At 37.7% G+C, this 19,990-nt stretch overlaps 1 protein-coding gene across 1 annotated transcript; it reads left to right on the top strand.

The window, feature by feature from the left end:
• The first annotated feature begins 703 nt into the window (after positions 1-703).
• On the top strand, positions 704-5,385 carry LOC136872411 (snRNA-activating protein complex subunit 4). The gene has a single exon (XM_067146230.2). The coding sequence runs from the start codon at positions 906-908 to the stop codon at positions 3,405-3,407; it is 2,502 nt and encodes an 833-aa protein (XP_067002331.2). The 5' UTR covers positions 704-905; the 3' UTR covers positions 3,408-5,385.
• The last annotated feature ends 14,605 nt before the right edge of the window (positions 5,386-19,990 follow it).

Genomic DNA, 19,990 nt, shown 5'->3' with positions numbered 1-19,990 from the left:
TTCGCTGAGTCCGAGGGAAAAACCGACCCTGGAGGGTAAACAGATTACGATACGATACCTTGAAAGCTGGCATAAAGCCGTGTTGGATGACTTGTTTAGCACCAAAAGATTACTAATGACGCATGCACGCCGGTCATAATGAGGGATGAACTGGTTACCAGTTGTACGGAATAAATAATTCCTTTAAACGGCTGTATAACTCACTAACGAAATATAAAACGGTAATAATTCTCCGTGATAAAACAATATTCCTATGTTAAAAACAGTCGCCAAGAGGAAGATTCGAACCTGCATCCCCACTGTTTGCAGCTCGTTGATTTACCCGTTGCGCTATCAGTGTTGCTCTAAGTGCTCATTATTTTCTCACAAAGCTTCGTATAAGTAGGCCTATATACTGGTAATTGCATTTTATTTTCATTACAGATTTGGTTGATTACCGTCTTGAAATACACAGAAGCGGAGTGAATTGGCGCGTACACTTATATGTTGAAAACTACCGCAGCCATTTTTATAATAAATGACTGACCACTCCGTGACGAAAGAGGTGGCGATTTCAGCGCTAACTAGCGGAAACAATTGGAATTTGCGATCCGAATGAAAAACCGAATGCAAACGGAAACAATCGGTTGTAACGGTAGTTGACAACTATCGAATAATTCGGTAGTTTTCATTCGATAGTCCCATCACTAATCGAAGGTGGAGACCTATGATCGATGCAATAGATGGTTGTTATATATTGAGTCCATCCGAAGCAACTTGTGGAATTGGTGATGTATTTATTAACTGCCGAAGTTAATGAATACTTTCGAACTCAGCAAAGTCAAACGAATTGTCAGCTTGTATACAAGATTGATGTTACTGAGTCTTTCATGTTAGCGTTTGACCTTTTATGAGTATAACAGATTATGTTTCCTTTGAGTGAGAAAGTAATACGGCCGTTAGAGTTCGTTGAAGTACCCCTTTATGAACAAAATAATGAATTTGTTCAGACGGTGGAAGAAACGTCAAGCTTACATGACACCTTGGTAACTGATTCCAGTGAGGTAGATAATGGACCTTCGGGACAGAACGCTAATGTGCCTAACGGGGAAGTTGAGGTTATGGATGAACTGTCATTACTTCGACACTGCATCAGACAAAACGAAGCAGTTCAAGAATTGTTGAATAAACAGGAAATAACATTGGTTTATTTGATTGAAGAATGTAAAAAGGAACAGTTATATATAGCTAATAAACTCGAGAATTTTGGAGAGGGTGAAGAATCATCGGATGTAAAATATGTAAAAAAATTAAGTTGTTGTTCTGTGTTCGGTGTACCCTACTTTAAGGACGAGACATTGTATCCTTCTCCTGTTAATGAAGACTACATTAATCGACAGTCGCTAGGCTATTTTGATCCCTATGATTTACCTCGTTTAAGATTATGGAAGGATAAAGATAAAAGAGTTGTTGAAGAAAGTATTAAACGTTTCGAAAAGGGCAAATTGCTGAAAGAAAATAAAAACACTCAAAGACTTTTGGAGGAAAATATTTCCAACTGCAGTGATGATAAACAGAAACAGGAACTGACGGACTTGTTGGTTGAAACTGTGCAGATAGGTGAGTGCATAATGAATTACAGTCTTGAAATACTTGTAGGAAATAGGAGAGATGAATATGACTGGATGAAAATTTCGACTGTTGATTTGAAAGGTTGTCACACTCCTGAAGAGTGTCGTTCCATTTGGTTTAATTATTTACATCCGAGTGTCAATAGGAAAAGGTGGACCAAGTGTGAAGATGAAAAATTGAGGAAAATAGCAAAGTTATTTGGTTATCAAGAGTGGGAGAAAATTGCTAAGGAATTGGGAACAGGCCGTTCTGGCTATCAGTGTTTGTGTCATTATCAGATGCGTCTCAATGAGAGTATGAAAAAATGTAAGTGGACTGATGAAGAAAGTGAAAATCTTTGCAAATTAGTGAATAATTTTCAAGTTGGTGACTACATACCATGGGCAAAAGTGACATATTACATGGATGGGCGTACTAAGAATCAGGTATATAGTCACTGGTGCTATGTAGCCAATCCAGACATCAAGAAAGGTAAATTTACAAAGGAGGAAGATATTGTGATCGTAGCTGGGGCAAGAAATTTTGGTTTGGATTTTTCTCGTATAGCTCGACTTTTACCCAATCGTACATCAATTCAGGTGCGCCAGAGATTTAACACATTATTACATGCTCAGAGATGTCCACCACCTTGGACTTCTGAAGATGATGTTTTGATTTTGGAATTAGTTAGTAAATACGGTGAAGGGCATTGGAAAGAAATTGCTGAACATTTCCCTTTTCGTACAAATTACCAGGTTAGATTTCGTTATGGCACGATTAAGAGTTGGTTTCAGAGAAATCCAGGATGTGTGAAACCTAGTGTAAACAGTCGTAAGGCAAAGACTGTTGCTTCCATTGATGAGAATGTAATGGCATCAGTGGAAAGAATAACAAAGTGTGGAAGAGGTCGAGGCAAGGCTAATGGTAAATTGAATGAGGACTTGATGACAGTATTGAGCAGTGGGCTATTGGTCAAATTAGGGAGGAAGAGAGGTCGTAGACGTGGCCAAAATAGAACCTTAACCGATCTCGATAAGGAATTTGATAACTTCTTCCGTTGTGCATATTCTCAATTTGGGGGAAAAGCCAAAACAAGTTGCAGTAGTGAGAAGATCCCAGAAATGGCTCACCGTTTCTCCCATGCACTTAACATATTAGGGTCTCAGGTTAGTCTAAACCTGCCGTTTGATACTGAGGAGATTGAAAATGACAAGATTCTGCTGCCTGTAGATAAATCAATTTTGATGTATCTTGCTCATGAGAAGAGATCACTTCAAGAGGATATGGTATTAGGTTCTTCAGATGTTCCAGATGCAGCAACTGAGGAAATTGTAAGTACTGAGTGCCTCAAGTTAGATCTTTTTGGTTCTGTTGTTGAAAACTGTGGTAAAGTTTCCAGGTCTGAATACACTAGCAGGCTGCCTTATTTGTGTCCTCCTAATTTCTCCACAATAGTAGGTTTGCGGACATTTCTTTTGAGTCGTCACAGTCTTCAGAAAAATTCAAAACTGAGTGCTAAAATGATTGAAAATGCATCCTTACCTTTCGCTTGTACTGAAGATTTTGGAAATGAAGAAGCAGTACGAGCTGTACGCTTATTGAATGAACGTTTGTTATCTTTATTTACGTGGCCAGCGCTAATGTCCAACGTACCTCCCAAGTGGGTAGAAAATATATCTGAGTGCAGTGTTTCAAGTGATAGTGTTGAGCACAGTTCAAGTCTTGAGATGAGAAATAGCAAATCAGGTCAAGGTATGAAGAGAAGAAATGCGAGTGGTGGAGGATTTGGTTGTGGGAAAAAGAGAAAGAACAAGTGATATAGGAGGCAGGAACTTGTATTCTAACTGTCTAATCATGAAGGACTGGAGTACCTGTGTGTAAATACTCATAAATGCCAAGTTAAATAAAAATTAAAAAAAAGAGGAAAGAAGAAAATAAAAGAAGTGTAAATAATGGTGCAAATGTCAATTTCCTGTAACACAGAAATTTCGTACTCTGTGTATTTCATATGTAATTTTATTTTTCTGCATTGTATACATTTAATTTAAGGTGCACTGTAACTGTGGGTCAGAAGATTTTTTAATATCTGTGACGCACACTATGTGCCTTGTAGGATAAATTTATTTATCTAGGTGTGCAATACTTGTTGATTTGTAACTGTTCTTTATCAACAAATGGTAAACTGATGTCTGTTTTCTTCCTAACAAAATTTTGTTCACTGTTTTGCTGGTCCCCTTTGTTGAAAACTTTATCACTTCGTTATACTCATGTTTTATAACCATTAAGTTATTAGGTAAATCATGGATGCCGTATGTTTTCAGTTTCTCATAATTGTATAAGTTGTGAAGCTAGATGTCTGGCTCATAAATCTTTGTGACGCTTCTACTACAACCAAAGTGTGTAAACCTACTGAATCATGATATTGAAACTATTTCACAGCCATACTTGCCCAAACATCACAACTAGCAAAATTTCAAGCAAAATGTGTGTACCATGTTAAGACATTTGACTGCTGCCTACAATAGGCTTTGAACTCCACTTAAGTTAACAAAACATTACTTCTTATAAAATTATTTTGAAATTGGCATTTGCATCACTTTGTACATGAACTGATCAACATGATATATTCCTTATGGGCTTTTGCTGTGTCAAGAAACCAGGGTGAAATTGTTTACGTTTCACAGGGAACTTTGCTCCGTATCTTCAGAAGAAAATCTTTCATCTGTGCACGAGGCTGGAGCAAAGTTCTCTGTAAAATGTAAAGAATTTCACCTTGTTTTCTTGACACAGCTAAAGCCTAAAAGGTAATTATGTCTTTAATCATGAGCTGTGAAAGAATCGATCTAAATAAATTATAGCCTATATTTCATCAGAATTAAGGAAATATGCTGTCATTTGCTGTATTGCCCTCTATCAAATCAGATTTAAAGCGAGTTAATACTAAAGGGGAAATTTATTTGCAAGATTTATTTCTATCTGTGAAAAAAAAAATAGAATAAATTAGTATGTTTTCTTTGATGTTCCTGAATGTTTTAACAGTGCAAATTACAGGTTTTTATCTGAGAAATGGTAAAATACGATGATGCAAGAAGAGGAAGAAAACTTAAATGGACTATTTCAGTAGTTGTACAATTTATTTAAATCATTAGCCGATTTATGTCATAAATGCCTTGTCTTTGTTGAAAGCATTTTACTTTTTGGAGATATTCCAACTTGGTAATATCCTTGTTTTGTAAAGGAAAACAAAGAAGATACCTCAAGTACAGTAGGTCCTGTAGATAGTAGCTCTGATGCTTTTATGTTCTTATAAAACATAATGAAACAGCCTTGTAGCACTTAAGATTTTTGTTCTGTTGCATTTTTCAAGGACTAGAGATGTACTGGAGAAGGAAATCATCTCTGTTTTCATTGGTAACTTGCACTCTGGTTGAAAATATGATTGTATTTTGTTATAATCTAAGAGCAAGTTGGATAATATATTTTTGAATAATGGATCATATGAGAGAGAGACTGACATATTTAATTTTTTGTTGTAGATTTAGAGTTATGGTCACTTATTTTTTTGGAGATATATATGACTTTATTCATTTAGCAGTCCTCTAATTTGAAAGTTATAAATTCCCTAATTTTCACCAAAGTTCTTCATAATCATTTCTATACTGGTACAAGTTTTCACGACCGATATCATCTGACATGCTTTGATGTTCTTCCAGGATATTAACCATATTATTGACAGGTTAAACATTACAAGTAATGAACTTCGTTCTGGTTCCGTATTGACTTTAAATATATAAGATAAAATTTTAGCCTAAAAGAATTTAATTGTATAAAGTCCACCTGTTCAATACAAGTTTGCTCCATTTGATAAATGGTCTGTCTAGAAAGCTACATAGGACATGTTTCAAACTAGACTAGCTTTTTAGAGAGACCATTTATCAAATGGCAAACTTGTATTGAACAGGTGGACTTTATACAATTAAATTCTTTTAGGATTTTATCTTATAAGTTAAGCATGTTGATATGTTAGCCCTTGTCAAGACAAAATGACACAAGTTGGTGGTTGCTCATTCTTTTAAAGCTATGAAAGGTATAGTTGGTGGTGCCAGCAACACCTCTCTCTTCCAGATCGAATGTTCCTGGGACCTATTTAACACATGCAGGCAGATTGTGGTCAGTATGTTTCTCTCTGTTTTATTATCTTTATCTTATTATCTCTTTGCCAAATCTTGTCTTGTTTCACTCCATGTCCCAAATGCCATATGCTATTCTTATTTGGTAATCTGTATCTTCCTCAGACTTCCCTTCCTGTCATTTGTAATTCTGTAGCTCGTTTTGGCATTCTTTCTTTACCCATCTATATAAAATGTCTAAATCATAATATCTTCATTTTATAACTCAACACTTTAACATTCACTGTATTCTTTGAATCCAAGACAAGTTTTGCCAGGCTGAGTGGCTCAGACAGTTGAGGTGCTAGCCTTCTGACCCGAATTTAGCAAGTTCGATCCTGACTCAGTCCGGTGGTATTTAATGGTGCTCGAATAAGTCAGCCTTGTGTCGGTAGATTAATGGGCACATGAAAGAACTTCTGCGGGACTAAATTCCGGCACCTCAGAGAGTCTGAAAACAGCAAAAATAGCTAGTGGGGCGTATTTAAAAAAAAAAGAAAAAAAAAAAAAAGCAAAGTCATCTCCGTACAGGCCATGAAGGTCCTTGGAGGGGTGGAAGGTAAAAGCTTCCACTATCCGTAACCTCGGCACTTGATGGGGTAGAGTGGTTAGCTCTATGCCCGGCCGCCTTTGCCCCCAGGAATTGACCTGGTACTCATTTTTGCTGTAGGCTGAGTGAACCTCAGGGCCATGTGCTCCTCCGGAAGTGGAAATGTTGTTTCTTAAATTTTACGACTTCTTGACGGGAATTTGAACCCACGTCCTTCCGGGCGAACCGAGCACGCTTTTACCGCCTCGGCCAGGCAGCCCCTAAAAACAAATAACATTACTTAATTAAAACATGTTTTCCTCAGAATTTCACATGAAAAACATGGCTTCTTCATGCAATGGTAACCTAACAGTAACGAACACAACTGGTAGCTACCTTGACAACCAGCTGTTTCCCTTCAACATCATCTATGAAACTCAACCCTCAGTGCATGCGTCTTTGTTATACATTGCAAGCCCCCAAAGCTGGTAAGTGAGATGTGCTCGTACCTGACGCTTAGTTGGTCTAACGTATAACATTGAAGCAGGAATATTTTTGTGAGAGATCATCATATTGTAGAGCCATGTGGGATGAGTATTGCCAGCAAGTTTTCAGCGGTTTCTGGTTGACATTACAATGTCGGTTTTAAGATAAAGGTAATTAAAAATGCAGAAATCATAAATAATTATGTAGCTGTGAGACAATACGGCATAACTGAAGCCAACATTTGGCCCTGGCGTAAAGACAAAGATCACTTAAAGAGTGTGTACTACATGCAGACATGCCAGCTCCCCTGATATAAGCGGGAGACTCCCTATTTTTGGTCCTTCCTCCCTCTCTCCTGATCGCAGAGACTTATCTCCCAATTTTGAGAACAGATTTGGTATTCCTCTACTTTTTGAAAATCCCAGGTTTGATGTTCACTGAGCACTGGCAAGACAGATCCATTCGGCTGGTGGTGTTCTTAAATATGACAGAATCTCTAACGTAATGCTTTTTATCATTTCCACATAGCAGTGCCAAATGTGAGAACATTTTTGAATATATTTACAAGCACAAAACTAAATTCAGGTCAAAGCTTTCCGAAAACGAATTCTGGAAAAAAAATTACTTAAAACCCGTTCAACTAGGCCAGTGCTTTGAGCATAAATCTAGTTCAGATTTTTATGAAGTGGGCTAAGGCAGTTTCAATGAAGAATCACGTGTTTTAAAGCTCAGATACATGCAGTGTTACAATATTTATAAAATAGATGCAATTGTTCAGTATAAATTAATTAAATCAAATTATTTAAAATTAATAAGAGAGATTACACAATTGAGTAGTCACTATCACTATGAGCCATATTCAATCATTTTTGCGATGTGGCCTCTTTAAGTCCGAAGCAAGGTAGGTTTTCATGAGGTCACTCCATCTGGGACGGTCTTGAGCGATGTTCTGCCAGTTGATCCCAGTAATCTTCTGGATGTCCTTATCCCATCTGTCCGGTGGTCTTCCCTTAGATCTCAGATGATCTTTCGGACTCCACTCAAGCACAGGCTTTGTCCACCTACCATCAGTTCTCCGAGCAACATGGCCTGCCCACTGCCATTTTAGGGTAAACACCCTTTCTAAAATGTCACTGACCTTTGTGACTGACCTGATGGAATCTGTCATTGAAGCAGGCGTGGTGATTATGCTTCACATCCTTTAAGTCAAAAGACAATCGAGTAGTATAAAGTGTTAAATATTCTTCAAAGTTACGTCATCAATAGTGTATCGTAACATGTCGGGAATAAAAACCCTCCTGATTTTTGGCTTTTGAAAGTTGGGACGTCTGTAAATGAGAAAAGCAACCATGATTTGCACTTTCTTCTTCTCCTCCCAGAACTTCATCTTCTCTCTCCTCATCTTTTCTTCAGCTGAGATTTTCAGTATCCTCTTCTCTTGTCTTCTGCGTTAGTGCTTCTGTATCTTGTTTCTGTGCCTTCCTCTGTTGTCAAGCTTCGGCATATTGGTTGGTGTATATTTATTTCTCCAGTTCTCCACCTCCTCGTCCTTTCACAGTTTGACAACCCACATGGTTCCCTTCTTTCCTTTTGTCCTACCTTGTGTCTCCCATACTCTTTTAGTCATTCTCTCCATGTCCATCCCCGTCCTAGTGTCATCGTCTTGGCTACATACAGTGTCGTGTTCCATAGTATTGCCTTGTAGTGCCTGATTTTCGCATCTATTGATATGTTTCTTTTATTGTACCCTCTGGTCGCAAGGTAGGTTATTCTCATGTTTTTCACCCTCTTTTATTCCTCTCACTGCTCTTGTTCCTTCCTGTACAAATTCTCCAAGGTACTTTAATTTTTCTACCTTTTGCATGGTGCCTTTTGGTGTTTTCCAATCCCCGGAGGCGTTCTGAGCCTTTGTCTTGTCGTAGGCAATCTGTAGTCTTACCCTTATGGCCATGTTGCTCATGTTATCGAGCTGTTTCTTCGAGTTGTCTTTAGTCTGCCTTACTATGACTATGTCATCCGCAAAGGCTAGGCAATCCACCTGTGCCCTGTTATCCCCATGTGTGTCTTTGGTATTCCCATCTTGTTTGTTGCTCTCCATTGTAATTAATTATAAATAAGATAAAGATTATGATTTCATAAAGCTCTTTTTAAACCTAATATAAGTTTTTGAAGGGAAAAAGTGGGGGTTGTCGTTCATCCAGGGTTGCCTTGGATTCAGAGAAATGCAGTACTTCTGTTTCAAATGGCTTAATTTCTCATACTCTTCCTCCAGCGTACTGTAACATATTTTTGAAAAATTTCAATCCAGTTACCTATATTTTTATTACCTGCCAGCTCTTGGCTGGGTATGTAACAATAGGTGTGTAATTGCCAAGTATATTATTTCCTCAGCTTTCCTTCATACATGTTTGTTCATAACAGATTCCTTAACTGTGTGTAGAAAACACTACTGTTGATTCCCTTATCTAATGTTGAATATTAATTTACTTCCTAAGTTTTCCAGGTCCTCAATATCATGTCCCCCTTCCTCCTATCTCCCCTTCTCATTGGTGCAGAATGTTGGTTGTTGTTCTGTTCATAAGATAGCTAGTTCTATCCTGATCGAGGTCAGTAATGTTTGAAGGTATTCAGATGTAACGACTGTGTTGTTGGACTGTGGCATGTTAACGAACTCCTGGGAGAAAAAATTCAGACACCTTAGCATCTATGTAAAAGTTTCAAACAAATTTATTAAAAATCCACCATTCCAATACTTTACAATCTTTAAGTTTAAGATACAAATATTACATATATGGTAAAATGGGACATGTTTCGCTTAGGCTTTGTAAGCATCTTCAGCCATACTTAATCTAAAGCTAAGTCAGGGCCCTGAACTGGGTTCCTCTTTAAAGTATAATACATGCTTTAATACAAGATAAAACAGTCATAAAAATGTAGTTTGTGGAGAAAGCGATGCTTAAATGCAACTAAAATTCAATAATGAACTTGTCATAGTATTAATATGTACATAGAATGAATATTAGTATTTGTCTAACAAAGTACAAGTTGGTTATTTGTTGAACGAGACATAGTCATAATGATCTGACATACATTTGGATTGTGCAAATTATTTGATATTAATGAAGAGTGGATTAATTAAAAAATTGAAAAAGAAATCTTCGAACGTTGTTGATTGAGAATCAGGTACGTAGAATTACAGTAGAGTTGTTAACTTCAAGTGGTTGCGTGATAAGGTCAAAAGGCACTTGAAGCATCAGAATAGAAGTGTTGTGTCTCCTTCTAGAATAATCTTTGTAATAGATTGTAGTCGTGAGCTATCCAGCATAGATCCAACAAATAGGGTGTTCAATAAAGCCTTAGATGTGGGAGAATTCGCAATGTAGCGCGTGTTGAAAACCCCAGTGTTGACAGAGAGGTGACTAGCCTTGTTGGTTGTTTGAGACGATCTGGCAGTTGTACACGTAGCAGTAGAATAACCTCCAACTTCCTCGAAATTGCTGAAGTGCTGCTCTGCAAGCGCGTGGCCCATTGATGCGAAGAGGTGATAAATGGCGCCAGGTCGGGGGGTATGGGGGGTGCGGAAGGATGTCCCATCCAAACGATTTCAAGGTGTCTTTCACTGGTTTTGCTGTGTGAAACGAAATCTCGTACTGATCTTCCCCATTGCTCATAAACGTCTGCTGATTGTTTCTTGTGAGACATTTAATGCTTGTGCCAATTACTGTTGAGTTTGAGTTGGTTATTCATCCAGTAATGCCTGCAGTTGCTCGTCTTCATACTTTTGTGGTCTACTAGAGCGTGCACTGTCTCTCACGTTTAAATTGTCAAAACCATGTCTCACATGTTCTAATTGATGGAGCGTGTTAACCATATGTTTCTACCAGCAAATGATGACTTTCCACAGCCTTTTACTTTTGATTAAATAAGAAAAGCAATGCGTGCTGCATATGTTCTTTTTCAGGCACAAACTTTGACATGATCACTAAATGATATAACACAGACGCTAGTGTTTGGCGGACTCAACTTGTGTGTGTTGGTAGGTTACTGTCAGACGAACAAACTGATGTATGTGTCAAATTCATACGATGTGTACTGTTTGCTGGCACCATGTCTTAGTGAAACTGGAAAAGACTTATGAATACATCTGGTACAACCATTGTAAACAAACATATCCTGCTACTTTTATCATTTCCATACACAATTTATCCAATCCTGCTGTTTTTCCCACTTTCATTCTTTTGACAGCAGTTTGCACTACTTCCATTGTGATTTCATTCTCAGATTCTCAGATCATCTCGTCTACACTCCTTTTTTTACATTCAGGAGTTCGTCACAATCTTTCTGTCTTTTTCTTATCTCCTTGTGTGTTATTATCTCTCCTTTTCTTCCTCTTTCACCTGATTTGTGTGGACTATTTCTTCCTGAAAGTCCATATAGCATCCTTGTACTACTATACACATCCTCTCCCAACTCTCATAAAAATCCTTCCCAGCATTTCTTTTTTTCTTCACTTACGTCTCGTACCTCCTTTTGCTTTCCTGATACGTTCTACTACTATCTTCACTTTCATCTGTATTCCATAATTCCTATGCTTTCTTATTTTTCACTGTTTACTTTACCATCTCATTCCACCATTGGGTCTTCTTTATCTTCCACTCTTTCAGCTATTCTGCCACAAGCATCTTATGTACAGCTTACACATGTCCTATTCCACTTGCACACTTTCTCCTCAGGTAATCAATTACTGTCTGTGTTTTTCTGTTTCCCCATCCATATCTTCTAATCTTTCTACTATTCTTCTTCCTGAACCACATATGGCACACACTTAACTGGTTTCTCACACAAAATTCCACCAATTTCTCTCCTTCATTCCTTTTCCCATATCCGAAAGGTCCAATTACTTCTTCCATTCCTTTTCTGTTGCATCCTACCATTGTATTAAAAGTCCCCCATGACAGTCACTTCCACATCCTTTATTTCTCTCTCCAGTGTCTCCAGGAATTTCTCCCTATCTTTCTTGCATCCAGTCTGGTGTGCATACACTTGGATGACATCCTTTACTTCATTCTAATAATAATAATAATAATAATAATAATATTGTTTTTACGTCCCACTAACTACTTTTTCTGGTTTTTGGAGACGCTGAGGTGCCAGAATTTTGTCCTGCAGGAGGCCGACTTATTTGAGCACTTTCAAATACCACAGGACTGAGCCGGGATCGAACCTGCCAAGTTGGGCTCAGAAGGCCAACGCTCTACCGTCCGAGCTATTCAGCCTGGCTATATTTCATTCTCTGTTCTTAACTGTACCTTTATTATTATTATTATTATTATTATTATTATTATTATTATTATTATTATTATTATTATTATGAAGTGTACTTTATCTACATACTCATCTTAGATCTTGTTTGGTTACTATTCCCACTCCATTCTTTTCTTTATGTCCTCCACTCCAGTAGAGAGAATATCCCTCCTCACTCACTCTCATGACAACTAAGTTATATTCTCTTCCATGAAGTCGATCAGCTCTTCTGACTTTCCAGTAAGTGACATGAGGTAGATTGTTGCCACCTTCATAATATTCTCTATTAGTTGCCTACTTCTCACAGTTCCCCCCCCCAGCATTTGAACTGCGTGTCGCTTCCGGGGAATGCCCTAGCCTTTACTGAGGCTGATTTAAAAGTGCCGTTTTCATTTTAGGCTGTTATTACAATGGGGTAAACACTCAAAAGGCATTTTAGTGCTACTGCCAGCAGGTGATCAAGCCGTTCCTAACATGGAGTGCAGACATCTTTTGCAGCTGCCCTTTACCCGGGATCAGATGCTACTCGACGGTTTCCAGTGTCATTTCCTATGCTGAGGGGATCATCACCCCACATAAAAAAACTGATCTGCCTGAAGCCGTTGGTCACCTTAGGCTGTCAGGTTATTTACCGCCTTCCCACACTTGGTGTTCAGACACTGGCTGTACGGTCTACCCATTACCATAGCGGGGTAACTGGCCAGATAGTTGGGGAATGAATACCCAAGCTACTGGCCTTTCCTTGGCTTCAATTTACACCCTTTTCTTTTTATTCCCACCCCAGAGGTTTTTCAACTCACAGCCATCCTCTGTTGTTCTCCCGCTGATAGGTACTGTGATTTAGCAGTTTTTCCCCTCAAATCTACAACATCTTTTTAAAAAGTGTTGGTTGTGAATTTCAGGTAGTGTTATGTTCCTTTTTGCAGATCTTAGTGCACCTTTCTTATCCAGTAGAGGCCAGTTTTCCATTTTTCTTGCATCCGGGAGATAGTGGGTTCGAACCCCACTGTTGGCAGCCCTGAAGATGGTTTTCCGTGGTTTCTCATTTTCACACTAGGCAAATGCTGGGGCTGTACCTTAATTAAGGCCACGGCTGCTTCCTTCCCACTCCTAGGCCTTTCCTGTCCCATTGTCGCCATAAGACCTATCTGTGTCGATGCGACGTAAAGCAAATAGCATTTTTCTTGAAGCACGGTTATCGTATATGCCAGTCTTTCAGGGCTCGTTTATCATCACCATCTCCAGCAACTTTCTGTACTAGACTTTCACAAACTCACAAATGTTTGCTCTGGAAACACTACCACAGATATTTAAAAAAAAATATCAACAGTTGTCATCATATATTTGCCATGCTCCCAGTGCTTTGATTTTCTTTGTTCTGTCTCAGTTAAAATGGACTGCTGTGTTGCTTTTCTGAAGCCAAAGTTATCATAATTTTCCCTAATTCTTCTTGCTAGTATTCTTTCCATAATTATTGCAACATAGGATATAATTGTGATTCCTCTGTAACTGTTACATATCTTCTTACTTCCTTTCTTGAAAATAATCACCTTTTGCCAATTTTCTGGGACCTATTTTTCTTTCAATACACTTTTGACATGTTTTTATGTCCACTACTGGTCCTGCTGCTTTTGAATTTTCTGTTACAACTTTATTATAACTTCTTTTTAAACTACTTTTCCTGTCAGACATCTTACTTTGTATCATTCGCTGCATTGTTGTTTCATTTAACAAGTCATGAATATATTTCTCCCTTCTACTTTTTCTTTCTGCTGACATTGTCAGTATTACTCCATGTGCTTTTATATGTATAAATCTAATGTTAACATTTCCCCTCTTCCTATTTTATATTTTCTATCCACTGTTCAGACCATCTCTTGTTTTCTAAGTAGACAATTTACAGCTTTTCTTCTTTTTCAGCAACCACTTACTTAGTTATTTTTGTTAACAGGTGAAAAGTAGGCCTAATGACCACTACAGTTGTGTTGGTAAACAAATTATCTCATAAGAGTAGTTTCAACTGTCTGTATATGGCTGGCTATCTTTAGCAACAAACTCCCAGGACAGGAATATTTCATGTCTTGTCTGTTACCAACCTTTATTCTTTGTATTTCATTGTACTCATTTGTACCCTCTTCAGTCTTTGATGTTTTCCATTTTCTATACAATTTCCTCTTGTCATTCTGCCATGGTTTATCTTTTGATCCTACCTTTCCTAATGTTCTAACTTCTGCACTACCACTAAATGTGCAAATATTTCATAATATCAGTGTCAGTTCATAGGTAATTTATAACTGTTAAGTTCTTCAGTCTGTTGAAACTAATTTGTGAATAAAGAAATTTATAATCTACCTGAAAATCAAAACATATAACAGAATTATACCTCGGAAAAGAAACAACTTATCTCGCAAGACTAGTGTCAGCTGACTGTATATGACCATCTTCAGCAACCAGTTAAGTTGTTTATTTTTTCAAGTATAATTTTGTTATATGTTTTTATTTTCAGGTAGTTTGTAAATTTATTTTTTCACATATTAGTTTTGACAGACTAAAGAACCTAACAGTTATAAATTAAGTCAAAACTGAGAAGAAATAGCTTCAGATACCACGAAAACAAAAAAAGCAAAAATCGTGGGTATGTCAGGAGGAATTTATTAAGAGAATGGACAAAGAAATGTCAGTATTTTTCAGTGGTTGAAGAAAAACCTGTATCATAATCTCCAATCTCTGGCCAATTGACTATTTCTCCTCATCTAGTCTGGTCAGTTTTAGTGCTATCACAATGATAATTGTCTGTGTAAAGTATAATTGTAATATGGAAAACACGCATACGATAGTATTTGTATGAATTATATTAATTTATGTGTTCATTGATTGTACTGTGGTTACTAGCTGTTATACAGTATATTTAGTTTCCTAATTTGTTTCTTTGAAGCTGCTAAATAAACTTTTGAATCTCATAAATAAGTTGTAATGATATTCTTTCTTTAAGCTTAGTCAGTAAAAACTTCATTGCTGAACATACGTCAACTTAGAAAATATTGAAACCAAGCGAGTTGGCTGTGCAGTTAAGGGTGCACAGCTGTGAGCTTGCATTCGGGAGATAGTGGGTTCAAACCGCACTGTCGGCAGCCCTGAAGATGGTTTTCCGTAGTTTCCCATTTTCACACCAGGCAAATGTGTACCTTAATGAAGGCCAAGGCCACGGCTGCTTCCTTCGCACTCCTAGCCCTTTCCTGTCACCATAAGACCTATCTGTGTCGAAGCGACGTAAAGCAGCTTGTAAGAAAAGAAAATACTGGTTTTAGATACAATAATTTTGCATCAAAATGTGCTTATGGAGTTAAATAATCATCTCCTTGTGATAATATTAACTACTTTATGAACATCCTTATAAAAACTGTAAGTGCATTTCTTCTTGCCTTGCCTACAACTTGAAGATGGATTTGTAAGCGGTCTGTGTTCAAAATATTTAACTTGGCTTTTATTTTTTTGTCACATCATTTAAAGTAATGATCGTTAGAATATAAACCTTCACACAGTGCTGCATACTTGTGTTGTTCAGTTATATGGGTGAAGAAATAGAGCAAGTCAGTAACTTTAAGTAGTTCAGAAGTATGATCAGAGATGATATTATGTTTTGCACGACAAAATTATGAAAAGAATTGCCATAACAAAAGAAGGCTTTAAGAAAAAATCAAAATTACTTTGTGGACCACTAAACAAAGATTTTAGGAAAAGACTTGCTAAGTATTATATTTGGAGCATAGCACTGTATGGCACAGAGACTTAGACATTAAGAAAGGAAAATGAGAGAAGATTGTAAGCATTAGAGATGTGGGTATGGAAGAGAATAGAACGAGTGAAATGGGAAGACCGGGTAAGAAATGAGGAGGTATTATGAAGAGTTGAAGAAGAACGAAGTATGGTGCAAATCATTAGAAGGAGAAAAATGAACTGGATCGGACATTGTTTGAGGAGGGACTGTTTACTGAAAGAAGGAATGGTGAGAGGCAAACGAGGAAGAGGAAGGAAAAAATATCAAATGTTGGACAATATCCAAGGAAATAAATATTCGGACATGAAAAACTTGGCGCAGGACAGGCAACAATTGAAGAGGTTCATCCCATGACAAGACCTGCCATAAGGCAGAATACCTAGATGATGATGACATGGTATTGTCTCTGTAAGCTTGCTGAATTTTATGATGCCCTATGTACATATATAAAAATGAATGTATGTCTGTCTCAAATGGACTCAAAAACTACTGGACCGATTTTGCTGAACATTTCACAATTTGTTCTTATTACTCCTGGGAGGGTTTAGGAAATGGTTTAAATGAAATCCAATGGGTAGATTTTTTATGATGGGTAATTTTATTTAATGAATTTAATTACAAAGCTGCACCAATGTTGGATCGACTTGATGCACAGATTGTTGCTAGGTGACAGCAGTCCCATATAATTTACAAAGTTTATTCCACCTACTCAATACTGTACAATAATTGCAATGTCTATAAATACTTGTATTTGGAAAGAATTTACAACTAAACTGGAAGAAGACAGTAAAGGGAATATGAAAATGATATATGGAATAGTAAAATGTAAAAGATCAGATAAAGAAGCAATTGCAGCTCTGGAGACAGCAGATGGGAATATAGTTCACGATATGAAAGATATCACGGATACAATGGGGCAGTATTTTGACAAGCTCCTAAATGGCCCTAAAGAGATCTCTGTTGAAGATGTAGGACAGAAAACAATAGAGGAAGATATCCCAATTACATGGACAGAAGTAGAGCAAGCTCTCCATAGGATGAGAAGTGGTAAGTCAGCAGGAGCTGATGAAATTACAGCTGACATGATTAAAGCTGCTGGTCTGCCAGGAATACAGTGGCTGTATAGAGTTCTCTGAACAATATGGAAGGATAACAAAATACCTGAAGATTGGACAAAAGGGGTGATAGTTCCTATCTTTAAGAAAGGGAGTAGAAGGAAAAGTGATAATTACAGAGGCATTACCCTCTTATCACACGGCCTTAAAATTATGAAGAAGATCATTGAAGCCAGAGTAAGGGACTAGAGCCTATCTTAGAAGAGGAACAACATGGCTTTAGGACTGGAAGAAGCACGACAGATCTGATATTTGCTTTGAGGCTGTTGGTAGAGAAACACTGGGAAAGAGGAAAAGACCTAATTATTGTGTTTATGGATCTTGAAAAGGTGGATGATAATGTTCCTAGGTCAACTATTTGGAAAAGTCTTCGAAAACTTGGTGTACTGGAGTACCTTATTAGGAAGATCCAAATGCTATATACTAATTGTAAAAGCTGTGTCAGAATTGGAGATGGTCACTCTGAATGGTTCAATACAACCAAAGGAGTATAACAGGGAAGTGCCTTATCACCTCTTCTATTCATAGCAGTTATGGATACCGTTTTAAAGGAACTAAAAGGAAAAGGTAATAAAGATCTTCAGGCTCTGGTGTTTGCAGATGACATGGCAATATGGGATGAAACAGAGATGGGAGGGCAAAATAATCTGAATGCATGGTGTAAGAAGTTTGATGATTATGGAATGAAATTGAACCCATCAAAAACAGTAGCATTGAAAATCAGCAGACATAATACAGAATGCAACATAAAAATACAGGACCACCAAGTTGAAGTAGTACACCAATTCAGTTATTTAGGAAGCATAATGGCTGGTAATAACAGAGCTGAGATAGAAATAACAGAGTAACCAAAGGCTCTAACTTTGACAGTATCATTAGACACCTACAATGGGATGAGAAGGTCCCACAAAGAACAAAAATGACCCTGTACAAGTCATATTTCATTCCCATCCTTACATATTCTCTGGAAACCTGCACACTAACATCAAAGAATTGTAGTAGGATTCAAGCCTGTGAAATGAAATTTCTTAGAACTGCCCTCCAAAACACCTGACTTGATCATGTGAAAAATGATGAGATCTGATCTAACCTAAATGAATCGATGGAGGAAAGACTTAGGTCATCTAGGCTTAAATGGTTTGGATGAATAGCACAAGGTTACCATGTGCTTATTTGGAAAAGAGAATAACAGGTAGAAGACCAAGAAGAAGATGGATGGACCAACTGAGGGAAGAGGATGGAATTGAGAATCTGTCTGTTTTTGAATAGGCAACTTTGGAAGACGCTTGTTTTCAAACACCCTATCCGGCTCACTGGAAGGGCAAACCGATGATGATGATGAGTAGGTGGAATATAGTTTGTAAATTACTTTAATTCAATACGGAACCAATAATGAAATTTATAACCTTGAATCATGATAGTCCAGTAAGAAATGCTGTATATAGGAGGATGGGAACACATTGCCGTGTTTTATGAAATACGTTCTTGCTAGGAAGGTTCATGACCTTGCCTCTTATTTGAAAATAGCAATCCAGCATGCCATGATAAAGATGTACTTTCATGTCATAGAGCCAACTTTGGTAGGTCTGCCCAGCTTGAAGAATTTAGCTGTGTATTAGATGTGAAAAATATTTAAGAAATGTGAAAAAGGTGGAATATCAACAGTGGAATAACACGAGTTATCACCCACTCCTAACAAACAGCAACTGAGGGTTCCCAACGAGCAAAGGTGAGTGTATGTAATATAATATACAAAAATGTAAGTATGTAGGCTTTGAGTATAAATTCCACATCTCCTCCTAAACCACTGGAGCAATTTCAACCAAACTTGGTACACTTATGACTTACTATCTGGAGACAAACGCTGTGGGGTAAGCCATCCTTAGCACCCCTAGGAATGGGGTGGGTGGGGGTGACATATAAAAATAATCTAATTTATAGTTTTCAGGGTCGCTGAGACAAACAGTGACACTCCGGACGTCGTTTCAGCATAAGGGGTGAAAGAGAAAATTTTCAAAACTGACCGAGATTATGGATATAATGTGTATGTTCCAACATAGTTCTCAACCAAACTACAAATGTGACTTACTATCTGAAAAAGAAAATAATATAGAGGGCATGACATCCCTAGCACCCTTAGGAGTGCAGGTGAAATGTAAAATTAATCGAAAATGACCAATGTTGCTGTGGAATCCACAGATTTTGGGGTCTCTGAGATGAACTGTGACACTCTACATGCCGTTTAACTCAGTGTTCATCCCCATTTGACATAAGGGGTGAAAAAGAAAATGTCCAAAAATTACCAAAATTATGGACATGTGTGTATGTTCCAGCATAGCTGTGAACTAAACTTGGCACACGTAATATCACTTACTACCTGAAAAAAATACTGTGACCGGACAAGTTGGCTGTGCGGTTAGAATCGCGCAGCTGTGAGCTTTCATCCGGGAGATAGTGGGTTCAAACCCCACTTTTGGCAGCCTTGAAGATAGTTTTCCATGGTTTCCCATTTTCACACCAAGCAAATGCTGGGGCTGTACCTTAATTAAGGCCACAGCCATTTCCTTCCCATTCCTAGGCCTTTCCTTTCCCATCGTCACCATAAGACCTATCTGTGTTGGTGCGACGTAAAACAAATAGCCAAAAAATACTGTGGGGGTTAAGACACCCTTAGCAACCCTAGGAATGGAGGAAGAAAGGGGTGAAATATAAAAATAACACAAAATGACTAATATTAATGTATAATCAATAGTTTTGGGGGTCACTGATATGAATAATGACACTCCGGATGTCGTTTAAGTCCAAGTTCAGTCCCCACCGGCATGGAGGGGTAAAAAAAAAGTATTGAAAATGACAGAGATTACGGATGAATGTAGCTCACAACAAAACTTGGTACACATATAAATTACTATCTGGAAAAATTACGGTAGGGGCAATAAACCCCTAGCACCCCTAAAAGAATGGTGTAAAATGCAAAAATATCCAAAAATCCATGGTTTCTTGGAGTAGCTGAGATGAA

This window comes from Anabrus simplex, chromosome 4 (assembly GCF_040414725.1).
Source record: "Anabrus simplex isolate iqAnaSimp1 chromosome 4, ASM4041472v1, whole genome shotgun sequence".
Classification (NCBI taxonomy): domain Eukaryota; kingdom Metazoa; phylum Arthropoda; class Insecta; order Orthoptera; family Tettigoniidae; genus Anabrus; species Anabrus simplex.
The sequence above is the reverse complement of the archived record's forward strand: the minus strand, read 5'-3'. Positions and strand labels throughout refer to the sequence as shown.